The 13,451-nt window shown below is 38.8% G+C and overlaps 2 protein-coding genes across 3 annotated transcripts in view; one reads left to right on the top strand and one right to left on the bottom strand.

The window, feature by feature from the left end:
- sbf2 (SET binding factor 2) overlaps window positions 1-7,194 on the bottom strand; it is a 99,829-nt gene extending 92,635 nt beyond the window's left edge. The window contains exon 1 of one of the 2 annotated variants that reach the window (XM_044208753.1): window positions 7,006-7,194. In XM_044208753.1, coding sequence (XP_044064688.1) covers window positions 7,006-7,060 — 55 coding nt within the window. In that variant the 5' untranslated portion in view covers window positions 7,061-7,194. The remainder of the gene's footprint in view (window positions 1-7,005) is intronic. The other variant, XM_044208762.1, reaches the window with a different exon arrangement.
- Window positions 7,195-10,302: 3,108 nt separating this feature from the next.
- On the top strand, window positions 10,303-12,885 carry adma (adrenomedullin a). Its single transcript, XM_044203341.1, has 4 exons — window positions 10,303-10,430; window positions 11,046-11,148; window positions 11,292-11,417; window positions 11,618-12,885. Exons 2-4 carry the CDS (start codon window positions 11,054-11,056, stop codon window positions 11,919-11,921), a joined length of 525 nt encoding a protein of 174 aa, XP_044059276.1. The 5' UTR covers window positions 10,303-10,430; window positions 11,046-11,053; the 3' UTR covers window positions 11,922-12,885.
- The last annotated feature ends 566 nt before the right edge of the window (window positions 12,886-13,451 follow it).

Raw genomic sequence — 13,451 nt, forward strand, 5'->3', positions numbered from 1 at the left:
ACTTCTCCGGGCGAAAATGACTTTTTCATGGCAGAGGTCAGAGGAGAACTGGCCAGACTGGTTCGAGCTGAAAGAAGGGCAACAGTAACTCAGATAACCACAACCGCGGTATGCAGAGGAGCATCTCTGAACGCACAACATATCAGCTAAGAACAGGAAACTGAGACTACAATTGGCATGGGCTCACCAAAATTAGAAAATAGAAGATTGGAAAAACGTTGCCTGGTCTGATGAGTTTCGATGTCTGCTGCAACATTCAGATTGTAGGGTCAGAATTTGGCATAAACAACATGAAAGCATGGATCCATCCTGCCTTGTATCAACGGTTCAGGCTTGTGGTGGTAGTGTAATGGTGTGGGGGATATTTTCTTGGCACACTTTGGGTACCAATTATGCATTGTTTAAACGCCACAGCCTACCCGAGTATTGTTGCTGACATTAAAACATACAGGTCAGTTGTGAGGAGATATCAGTCGCCACATCTTGAAGCTCATGTATCATTAGCCTATAACTTAAGCAAAATAAACATGAAAGATGCCAACTTTTCTGAAATTTCTACCTTCTCCTAGGCTAAACGTAAGCCTATGCTCTTTGAGGTGATTGTATATAATGTATACAATCACATATATAATATACGATATATATTATTGGGTATTAATTATCTGAATTATGGAGCTCTTTCATCAAGTGAGGTCAAAATTAGGGAGGAAAATAGTTCAAAGGTCAAAAGGGAACACATGACATTAAAAAAAACAACTATATGAAATAAATCTTTATATGGGGCACTAACTTAAAGGTAAAATTGATCATGCAGAGAAGTAATTAGTTGTACTCATTTACATCCACCCCAGACAGTGTGATTTTTTGCAAGTGTCCCTTTAAGCCCACCAGGCAAAAAAGTAAAAATAAATAAAGATAAACATGCACATTTATTGTCTATTTAACAGTATAATAATATAAACTGCATACAATAATGTAAACTATACATGCTTATCATGCTTTATGTCATTGTAATGAACCATACTATGCAGCTACTGTATTGATGCAGCATATGGTCTAATTTTTATAACAAATGAGTACTTATCAAAAACAGGCATAGAAATATGCAAGAAATGTTATCTTCTGAGGGTACCAAAATCACAAAAGTTTTTTTTAGAATTTCTTCTGGGATCAACAGGCACAAGTCCCACATGTGTTTCGATAACTCAATATCAACAAATCTGACTGGTTTACATATATGACACTTTTTATTGTAACAAGCAGCAGCTTCATTGGAAGAACCTTCACACAGCAAAACTAATGATGTAGTTTCTTTTGTATTTGACTCAGAAATTGCAAGTGGGCTTATATGGTACGTGGGCTTTACAGGGACGTTTACCCTACCTAATAAAGTGGCCGGTGAGTGTATATTAATCATTTTCAGACTAGTCAGAACAATGTGTTCAACAAATCCAGGCTGAGTTCATTTTAGTTCAATGTTGTATCAGTTTTAAAGATATGGATATTGCAGTCACATGGTCATTAAATCTCATCAGATTAAGGAAATAGTTAGCCTGTTTCAGAGAAAGGGATGACCTAATGTTTTACAGTATTTTTATTCAAAGTAACTATATTCCACCAACCTATTTCATCTGTCATATTTTATTTACTCTTAAAATATTATGACTGAAATGTTTCCTGACATGAACTTTAACATAATTTGCATAACTACAGAAATCACAAAGCTCTGACTGTATAACACCTTATCAACAGACTGAGAGTAGTGTAACAGTAGCCAGTGGAGTTTCCCTACAAATCAGTTTTAAACTCTACAACAGAGAGGAAGGAACTCCTCCATTGTGGTCAGAATGCCTCTCACCACAAAGTCTGAATCCAAGCGAGAGGCTGCCAAATGCAGAGTTAGAAAGAAAACAATCAATGGAGGCAGCAAATCCAAGATGTAAAATAGAAGCAAAACAATGCCACATCTTACTAATGTGACACCTTTGTTAACCACAAGCAGCGTGTTGGTGCTGAAATAATGCAAGGACTGACATTTGCCATCAATGGCTGTCCAACGGTCATGCAGAGGTTGTTACTATGCGATAATCAGCCGATTGCAGTATTGGCAACAGTTATATATTATGCATAAGAAAACATAGCAAAGTGAATGCAGCATTTAATCACCAAAGTAAAACCAAGTAAACTAATTACTCACAACTAAAATAGTTTCACCAGAAAATACCACCTCACCACCATGATCACCTGTTTGCGCTTAAAATCATAGATTACATTCTGTAATTTTAGAGTACACACTAAAAATGGCAGACATTAGTGTAGAAACCTAAGGTAACTTCTGTACTTTAAGATCACCTTCTAAATTATCAATTGCCAGCAACTTTGCACTGAAATCTAAAATGTGTCACAATTTTCATTATGTGTAACCAATAAATGCCAAGATTATAAATATAGTACAGATGATAAAACCATATACATTACTTTGTGAACTGATGGATTGATGGTACAACTATTAATCTTATTCCATAAGCACTAAGCAAATGTTATGTTACTGCTGATAAAACAAAACAGACTACACAACTTGACTTGAATAACTAATGATTTAGAAAACTAACCACAACACATGGCAGCACTTCAAGATCTGGCATCTACAACATGAAATCAACATCTCCAGCTGTTGGAGGAGCCAGTCTCTAAAGTCAGGGTATCCACACAATATTTACTTTATGGCATTATTTAGCCAAATTTATTTCTTAAGTTAACTCATGGCTTTTAGCCACCTTAGCATAAACAAACAACTGTCAAATATAATCTTGGACTGATTATCAGGAGTTAATGCTTTGTTGAACCTTGTTTACGTGACATATTTTTAGACAAAGGCTCAGAGAGTTTAGAAATAAAAAAGTGCAGCCTCTTGATACAGGTTCCAGGGAACTTCCTAAACAACATTCTGATCTTGTGAAAAATATCTGGCTTATAAATAAAGTTTTAGTGATGAGAAATGTGTCATTTTATTTAAACTAAAGAAATGAAAAAGCATACACTTGTCATATTCTGGAATTTCTGGTAAGATAGATAAGAACCCCATATTTCATGTCATGTCGTATTCAGAAAATGCTGCAAGAAAAAGCACAATATTTCATGCCGTCAGTAACATGCAGCTAAACTGCGCAGGCATTCCCTGAAATGAGGAGCCCATCATTAAGCACAGAAGTCAGCCCAAAGCCAACAGATGTGTGATCGTTAGTCAAACAGTACTTGAAGCTAATCAAAATGATCAGGTCAATGAAACTATGAAACTCAACTGGTGCAGACCAACACAAGCTTGAAAACCACTTTATAGCCTAGAATGAAAGGCAAGGAATGTAATGACAGAGTTAAGCGTACAAGTTTAGGGACACAACCACCAGACAAACCACAGAAAACACCAATATACACTATTTCCATAGTATTTCCAACAAGATGAAATAAGCTAAAAAATAAATAAGCAAAAATAGCAGACAAAAACATGAATCTCTCAGAGGTTCAAATGCTGGTTTTGTTGTTTAAGAAAGGGGTGTTTTATTGCCAAAGCACTTTCTTTGTAGGTGTGCCAAGAGAGCCAGCACAAAAACAAACACTCTTTGAGAAGCTGAAACAGAAAGTCAATTGATCAAAGTTTCAGAGAATAAAACCTAACATGGAGGCATTCTTGGTACAACTATTAAAATAATGCTTAAAAGCCATTTATGACTTTGAGTCATGCAACATTACAGTGCAGGCTGATTAAGAAATTATCTAAAGCTTGCATACTTGCATTTCCACAGATACACATCTTATAACACGTAGCAATATCACACAGTCAAAAGATATCTGCAGATGGAAGTATTTAGCTCTTGAAAATTTGGAAGTTTTTTGTAATTTTGCAGGATTGTGCTACGTTACATAAGCCATTCCCCAAGTCCAGACCAGAAAATCCAGACCATAAAGTCACACAGAGTAGAGATTGGGTACTGTGTCTGTTTCCAAAAGCAGTTTGATTCAATAAAGAGTGATGATATCCATCCAATAAACTGTTTGAGAAAAGCAGCTGGGCAAATTCCTCTTCTTCACATGGCAAATTACAATTTATGGTGAACAGCACGTCAGACCGTATATAAACCCTTGCTAGTAAAGAGAAACAGCGTCCTACTGCAAAAGGAAAACACAAAATATAGAGCAGGTTCAATATAAACTGCATCCATCTAAACCAGTGTTTTCACATTCCAACATTATTCATGAAAATAATTCCAAGGTTTGTGGCTCATGACATTGGTCCCCAGGGAGGCAGACTCTGGCCCGATTTCTAATGGAGGAATCTGCCTCTCAGGTCATGTTCCCTTTTATCATACTCACCCCTCCATATTAAGTTTCATATATCTGAAGCACTAAAATGACAAACAGCATACCTGAGATAGATTTTAAGGTCAACAATAAACTATAGAAAATTAGAAGTTGCCCTACTTTCATTTTCCCCCCAGTTTGTTTTAAATCACTTCGTCTGTACAGTAAATGTTTCTAAATAGATCACCTGTCTCACAATGAAAATATCACAAGTGTTCTTGCTGGAGACACATAACCTGGATTTATATTCATTCTCAAGGGGCAAAAGTCTTTGGATGGAAAAGAGCAATATAAGCAAGTCAATGAAATGGGTTGTGCAATTGCAAGGTAATATTCATAACTTTAGTGAGGATCTTTACAACCTAGTACTTTATAATTTTGCTATACTTTAGCCTTTTAAGTGACTATCTTTACTACAGTATTGCAACTTCAAGCCCACTGTACTGTATCTGCCTGCAGTCCTACCTCCATACCACCCTGTGTTCCCCAGAGAGAAGCTTCATCACCACTAATACTGTACATTGTTACTTCTGACTGTAGCTACACACCAGGTTTATCCTACTTTATAAGCAATGCTTTCAGTTTATTGAAAATGTTATTATTTTACATTAACAATACATTTCCTGTATTAATTAAAGTTATAGGGATTGATTTAGTTTTTTACAGTGTAACTGTGATTCACTACAAATTGAATCAAGCCCATTGCTCAACAGATTGCATGCTTAGCATTATTTCCAAATATCCATAGTAATAAAACAATGAGAATTGGGTCAGGCCAGTGGAGCAAAAGCCAGTGAAGGAGGATTAGTGATGACACACGTAAGGATCCCTGGTTTGAATTAACAGGCAAGGTGGACGGTAAAAATCAGTTGTCTAGACGACCCACTGCACATCACTGTTACCAAACTGGCTTCTATGAGCCAACTTCACTGGGCAAATGCAGTTTTCTGAATAGTTAGAGAAATAAACAGTCATAATTTTATTTTCCTCTGTATTTCAAATCTAAAAGTCAATTTTATTTTCCAGTTCTGAGAAAATCACTCCCACTTCCAAAACAAGGGCATCTCTGCAGGGTTCTAGCCCAAACCAACAACTGATACGCTTCGTTACACTCAGGAAAACATAATAAAGGCAGACAAATACAATTCAATAAGGAGTAGGGGGATCATTTTTGACCTCCAGAGAGGCTTACATGTGGATAAGACATAAGCCTGTCACAGTGCCCTAATAGACCACAATCTGAGATGGCAAGACTTTTATTGCTTACTCTCTCAACAATCAGCTTTATCATCATCAGTGGCCAGCGGAGGAAAAACTAAACTCATGGTCCCTGTGTTTTCTTGTGGTGAGACTGTCTGAATGTGAATCCATTCAGAATCTTCTGGTGACGCCAGGAACATTTTGTCCCTGGAGCACAAAAAATGCATTTGTCAATTGGCGCTGGGATGCACAGAGCTGATGAAAGACACTGTTTACCTATTGTGCATAGCAAGCTATGGTGACTAAGAGCATTCAGCTGCTCTGGCCCCTCTTTGACACACATGGTGCTGGATGGACGCCACTGAAAGAGGCTAGGAACTTGAATTTGTTCCCTTAAGGAAGATTAACTGAATATGTTCTCCAGCCTGCTCACTGAGCAAGTTCTTATTGGATCCTCACAAGTGGATGATGAGTGATGAGTGGATGATGGCAATAAACTGCAGAGGTTTGAGCTATATACAAAGTACCGTTTATCATTTGGGAACATGACAAGTTTGAAATGAGAACATCTGTGCAGTGCCAGAAGGTTTTCATTTATTAATCTATTTGTCTATCAATGCTTAGAAAGGTGTGCAAAGCTGTTCCCTGTCTTGGATGACAAGAATGTGAGGCTGGACCTGAGGCATAACATGTAAGTGGAAGCATGGGCAGCTCCCTGTCCCACTACAGAACAACAGTGGAGAGGGAGAAGCGGGAAGAGGATCTGGCTGAGCACAAGGACTGCCTTTCCTCGCAGCTGTATAACGTTACGCCCATCATGAAAAGGTTGAGCACTCTTCCGGCAAAAACAAATATAACACAACAAATCATTGACAAGAGCGGCTACAGCGGGTAAAAATATACCCAAAACAAAGCGTGCAGGACAGGCAAGCAGAAAGACCACCGGCTACCAACATTACGCAACAAAAAGACTAAATATGGATGCAAACAATGGCTATCAATACCAATCATGATCAGCAAAACCAATATGATCAAGGAGGAGCAAGATTTGTTTTTACATCATCTTTTGTGAGCATTATTCTGCAAGGTTGTCTCATTAGCTGGCAGTGAAACCAGCCCCCGGACCTGACAGGAGCACAATCAGCAGGGACAGGATGTGACAGACTTTGAATCCGTGAAAACTTTCGATTGACCCAAATTAAATATCGCAACACTTCGTGTGTAAACATCCGCTGGTGACTTGCCATCAGGCGTGTGCTTGATCTGTAAATACTTTCCGGTCGGTTAAACAGAAAGTGTTTCCAGTCCCGCCAGGTAGCTGTGTGGCTAACGTTAAGCTAAGCGCAAAGCTATCTAGCATCAACATCATCACACACTGACTGACGGCCTGGACACAAACCTCAGCTTCGCAATTGAATCTGCGAGCCGCCCCGCCGCCAAACTTACCGGCTTTCTCCTGATCGTATCCCACGACAATAAAATAGTCAGCCAATCTAGCCATATCTGCTGCTTTTCCCGAGATATACCAACACAATTCAGCATTTTTCCTTCTCCCAAAGCACAGCCATGTTTGACAGAAGGAGTGTCACTGCGCTTGCGTGCAGGAGTGGGAGACATCCATGGGCGTGGGCCCTTGAGTTTACAAATACAGCACTGTGTCCCAAAAGAGCCTCTTTTTGACTCTAAAGCAGGGGTCCCCACCTTTTTTTATCTCAAACATCCAGCCACCACACCAGAATAACATTCTATTTTACTGTAATACAGAAATAGAGTAATGTGGAACATTTGCATCAGTGTTATATTCAGCAGATGAGATTTCCATAAGGTTTAATAATAACACACTACTTCACACATCAGTAGGGGAAATATTTGTTAACCTGTGGGCTACACACAAGTCCTCAACTTTTACTGCAAATCAACCACTAGTCAAGTCTGCCACCCGTACAACAGAATACTAGTTATATTAAAATAAACTACAAAAACTCATTCATTTTTCCTCTGAACATAACAAAGCTGCTCCAATTGCAACATTATGATGATTAGGGGTTATTCCATGGACTCACATATTTGTGTTTAACCCAATTTCACTTAAAGCTTCAATTTTGTGGTAAGTGCTACAAAAGACAATCATTCTTGGTTTAATGGTTGCTCTATTAAGCTAAACGTGCTTGTGATTTCACATACAGTGTGAGGGACAGGGCAAACTCATGAAGTTAGTGCAAAATATTGAATATTTATGATAACAGGAAAAGCTGTCACAGGGAATTGCACTTGAAAATCAGCACTATCGCTAACAAACCACCATTGCTGTCAACAATAGCAGGAACACAGCAAGCAATTTCCACTGCATTTTTTCTCACTCTTGATCCCTCTTTTCAATGTCTCTCTAATTTATTGTTTTCTATCTACTCTCTCTCTCTCTCTCTCTCTTTCTATTCCGCTTATTGTTTTTGTTTGCTAGTAAAAGGAAGATGAAGACAGAGGTAGTCAAATAGTTGAACCCGAGCCAAACCATGAAGAAATACTGACCGGGTGTTTGCATAAATGTTCATCATCACACAGGAATGATGGTGAAGGTCATGGGACCAACATACATTTCCAGGTAACAAACATCTCTAGGTTCAATATCACATTCTAATAATTATGAATCATCTTTCAAATTTGTGCCTTTGGGGTTGACACCCTCTTCTTCCTGGCACACATGACATTAATTGCTCAGATTTCCTGCCACATGTACCTGCTCATACGATTATAAGGTTGTTCAAAAGTCATCCTATGACAGTAATTTCGTGGAGGACAAACAAAAGATTTCTATATAAGGAGCCAGAAAGCAACAGCAGAATTTTGTTGTCATGATTGCACAATCTCCTGTTATAAACTCTGGTAAGGGGGTTACTTTTCTGCTGAGGCAATTATCATTACAAAGTGCTTACAAAACGTTTGCTGGTTTACAGCACATGTGTTTGAAATTTATGTATTTTTTAAATTTAATATTTGTGTGGAATGAGGTTGCATGAGATATAAATAAACTCTGGAAGGTTCTGTGTGAGGGACTAAAAGCAATAAGATATGAATTATAGGATGCTAATATGCTAGAGTGGAATGTCAAGTGTTAAGTATGCTTAAAATAATATTTAAAGAACCCAAGGCACCGTTTTTCCCCTTCATCGAAACTGAAACAAAAATCAAAACTGAAAGCATTACTTAGACCTACTCTTTCAAACTAATTTACACAACACCTCGTGGAAATTTCAAGACTAGAATTTCTATGCTGATAAAACCCAAGGGGCATTTCTCTGGTATTTACAGCATTTCAAAGATTGAATGTAATCAATCTTTTCAAAATCACACACTCAGTGTTTCTGAGGTGTAGATTATCTCTTCATAACAATATGCTCATCTCAGATACAGACATAGATCTACACTAGCTGTGGGTCAGTGGGATGAAGGCTGTGATTCACAAGTAGTTATTCCCCCAATGTGTTATGTGTGAAGACATTTTCTGAGTTTGTTTCCCCTTAGGGGCTTATTATCCACATCTGCCTCATGAATCCCACGGACAGGGGTGTTGTTTCGAGCCTAACAGAATTAAATGTTTTTCAGTGCTCTGATTTGAAATCTTTCTTTCTGTGCTGGTGAAACACACATGGACATAGTGTGGTCATGTAAAACGTGCTGCATGCAGGTTCAGAGTGTACTGTCTGTCACTGTACTGGCCATCTCAGGAAGTCAAATGTGATATCCTCTGAGAGGTACAGGCAGATGTGATGGCTGTCCCATTATCACCTCATAGATTCTTGCGTATGCATTCCTAAGGCATATTATTTATAATATGTAACAGCAACAAGTCAGCAGAATTATTTAAAAAAATGTCTAAGCCAATATTGTTCATATGTCATAGATTGTTCAAGTTCATTTTCTGACTCCAAATTTATTCATAGATAATTGTAAAATTCCATTTCACATTTATCCAAATAAATTACATGATAATTCCGGAGTCAAATATTTGCCTTGTACAAACAAATACATTGAGTATATTGTGTTTACAGTTGGGCATACTTACTATATTTAATCAGTTACTCAATGCCTGTCTCTTTCCACATCTCAAATTCATCATCCAGTGCACTTCAAGCTGACATGAAACTTCACTGTGCATTCCCAACATTCCTTAAATTTTATTTTATACAATTAGCCAATTGGACTGAAAGGAACATTAACAAAAACTATACCTAACAGACCTTAAAGTTCAAATATAACAAGATGAATGTTTAAACCTTTTCTTTTGTGATTATTTAGATTTCTAATAACCCCCCATAGAAAGCAGTTAGCTAAGATAAACATAGTATACTCTAGTATTTGACTTACATAACTGATGACATAACTGATGACCATTGATTTGTTGCCATTATATACACATACTAATAAAACAAACAACATTTTATGAGAATGTTAAAACTTTGCTGTTGCATCATTTATACTGAGCTGTGAAAATGTTAATTTTTTGACTCAATTAAACAGTGAAAACAGGATACAGTGGCTACACTGTACTTATTCTGTGAGCTCTGAAACTATTTTGAAACATTTTAATTTCAGATTTTTGTACTTGATGTTTTTACTGTGTTGCGTTGTTGTACTACATGAGCAGCAGCACAGCAGTAATGTACTGGATGGGGTGGGGGAAAAGGATGAGAGACTGTGTGTGTCAGTCAATGAGTCCCTCCCACCTCCTGTATAAAGGCTCCCTGTCTGGTGTGTAGGAGCTATTAGCAGAGTGACACAGCTGCCTTACAGAGCCAGTGGCAATTTCAAGAAACCTGTGGAGTACTACAAGAAGAGCTTTCTCATCCAACTGAATTATCAGAGAATTACAGGTATGTGCACTTTCTTTTAAGAAGATATTGCTGTGATTTGCTCTGCTCCCAGTTGATGGCTTTATCCTTGTTTTTTTTAGGTCAGGGCACAAGTGTAGAGACAAGGACAGGTTATCTGTCTGCTTATATAAGCAGTTCAGCTCCTAATGTGTGCGTCTGTTAAGGAATTGCCTTCAAGGTGTAAAGCATCTGACAGAGGCAGTACATCTGCATCATATATTGTTTATCAGTGGCATTTAATTTTGTTATGTTTTGTTTTATTTAATCAGGTGACTGAGTTGAAAAGCATTTTAGTTTTTGTTTGAGCTGAGCCTATTTTGGACCCCTCATTGGTAGATTGCCCTTCGCGTTATTGGCCAGGGGCCCAAAGCATGGTTGTAGATTTACTTAACCGAGCAAAATCTGACCTTAGTTTAGCATTTTAAATAAATGAATGATAAGTGTAAATAACTTGGCTTTTGGACTCTTGTGTAAGCAAGCACCAGTGTGGCACTTATGGGAATACTGTATAAGGGAGTTTTACATGCATAGAGGGACAATAGGAAATTCATGTAGTTAAACATTACTTTATAGCATAAATAAATAACCAACAAATGTTTTCTCTACTCTCCACAGAAGTCAAAATGAAATTGATCTTCCAGTCCTTCCTCTATTGCTGTCTGCTGGCGACAGTTGGACACTGTGTGGAACTTGAAGTGAATCCTGAGTTGAAAAAAAGGTGAGTTATCAGTAATTTATTCAATAATCATAATGTTTTCATCTGATATAAGAAGTGACATTCTATCAAGCCTGTGACAGCAGTTACCTGTCTGCTGAATTATCTACCTAAGACTGATGGACTTTTTTTCCCTCCTCTCCCAGGCTAAGCATATGGCTAGGGAGCAGATTGAGACGGGATCTTGACAGCGTATCAGTAGAGAAGACAGCAGAGTCTGAGCACTTTGTCAGACCAGAAGATATCAGGGATACTTTGCTGCCACATTCCAGGTAATACACTAACCATGCAATCCTGAAAATCTACAAACTGTCTCCATTTGGTCATCGTATCCTTTTTTTGTAATTTAACTGTATTTCGCTTGTCATAGAAAAGGAATACAAATTTTAAGCAGAGAATACTCAGCCATTAACAACTCAGGAGTGAACAGCATGGATTAATGTCCTCTTGTCCCTCTCTCTCTGTCTTTCAGCACTGACATCAATGTCCGAACCAAGAGGTCTAAAGCCTCAGCCAACCAGTCAAGAAGGCAAGGTTGTTCGCTGGGCACCTGCACAGTGCACGACCTGGCACACCGCCTGCACCAGCTCAATAACAATTTAAGGGTCGGGACTGCCCCTGTTGACAAGATCAGCCCACAGGGATACGGCCGGAGGCGTCGATCTCTTCCAGCGCACAGAGTCACACTGAGGCTAGAGCAGGGCAGGCTGAGGCCCGTGAGGAGCATAACTGACTCACAAGTTCACAAGCTTGAGGCTCTCCTCAGACGGACATGAGCAGAACTTTGCAAGAGGAGTTGGGAACAAAAGCGAGGGAGTAGCTCAGAGTTAGTGTCCTCTGCTCTGTTCTAAAATTCTCGAAATGCCTCAGACTCCTGCCAAGTACTCTCCAGCACATTTTTTCCAGGCATGAGGACTGAGTCAGAGCAAGACTGGCTGCACTGAGTTTCTCTAAAGGCTGAGCCTCGCAGCTCAGCGATGTAGAGCCTGCAAGCAACTGCAGCTGGCTTACAGACACTGGATGGCACAGCGTGGAGCAAACTACAGGTGCTGCTCTCTGTTTGGCAGGGGGAAAGCACTAGTGCTAATACCTGGCAAAGTGGACACATCCTCTGGCTTAAAGAGGGAACTCTCTTCTAACATTCTGGGACTTTACACATTTCTTCCTCATGGCCAGGACTTTGATAAGTGCTATCCTCTAAGGATTATACCACCATGTTCCAAACTGTCAGTACTTGTCTGCACTTTTCCATTTGGACTTTAAATCAAATGAATCATCAGGAAAAGACATCTTCATCACAATGCCAAACAGGAAGATAGGCTGCAGAGCTCTGAAGCTCTCAGTTTATATTAAGTTTTGGACACTGTATAAGGGAAAATGCCTTAGATTCTGTGAGATATGTGCCAGTCCACAATGGATTGAAATATACTTGAAATTGTTATTGTTTGTACAAAAACATGTGCAATCTATATTTGTTTTTATTGCAGGTATATGTATATGTGAATTCCTTTATTTAAATATTATATAGAGGTTACAGTAAAGTACTTATGCAGATAGAACTACTTTTGTACAGGAAGAAATATATATGGGCATTGTAGCTATTTGTCATTATTCTTTTGCAAACTGTGGTAATAGGATATCTTTTTTATAGGTATATTATATATTTGTAAATGTGTTCTATTTTATTTGTGTCAAAGCAATAACTTTGTTATTCAATAAACATTTTGCATACAAAATCTAGACTTTGTCCAGACCTCCTTTGCTCCTGGCTCTTGTAAATTGAAAGCAGCATTCTATTGTCTGGAGTGCACTGCTACAGCAAGACACAGAGCACCTGGTCTCTGTTAAGTGATTACAGGGTCTCATTAGAGCCTCCCCTCCTCACTACATTCCCCTAGTTATGACGCCCCCCTCTCCCCTCAAAAAAAAAAGGGCAGACAGGGTGCCAGGCGCATTCCTGCTTGGTTCAGCTCATGTTTGTTGGCTCACCCCACACCACAAAGCAGCCCTAAAGCCATCAGAGGAGGCTGTCGCTTTAGCTCCATCTGTATTCAATGGTAGATGGTTGGGACACGAGAGGGCCGATGCGGGGGGTTCCCGCTTAACATTCCTGCGAGAGCATCACAAAAACCGCTCCAATAAAGCACTGATCCTGACTTTCACATTCAAGCAGACCCCCAAGACTGAACAGCACTGAAAGGTGACAGACCTCTTTACTTGACACATTATCACCCTTTCTTTCACATTTCTGAGTACACCACCTAAGACATACATATTACAGATTTCTCTTTTGGCTGTTTTCCTTT

This window comes from Siniperca chuatsi, linkage group LG1 (genome assembly GCF_020085105.1).
Source record: "Siniperca chuatsi isolate FFG_IHB_CAS linkage group LG1, ASM2008510v1, whole genome shotgun sequence".
In the NCBI taxonomy this organism is placed as follows: domain Eukaryota; kingdom Metazoa; phylum Chordata; class Actinopteri; order Centrarchiformes; family Sinipercidae; genus Siniperca; species Siniperca chuatsi.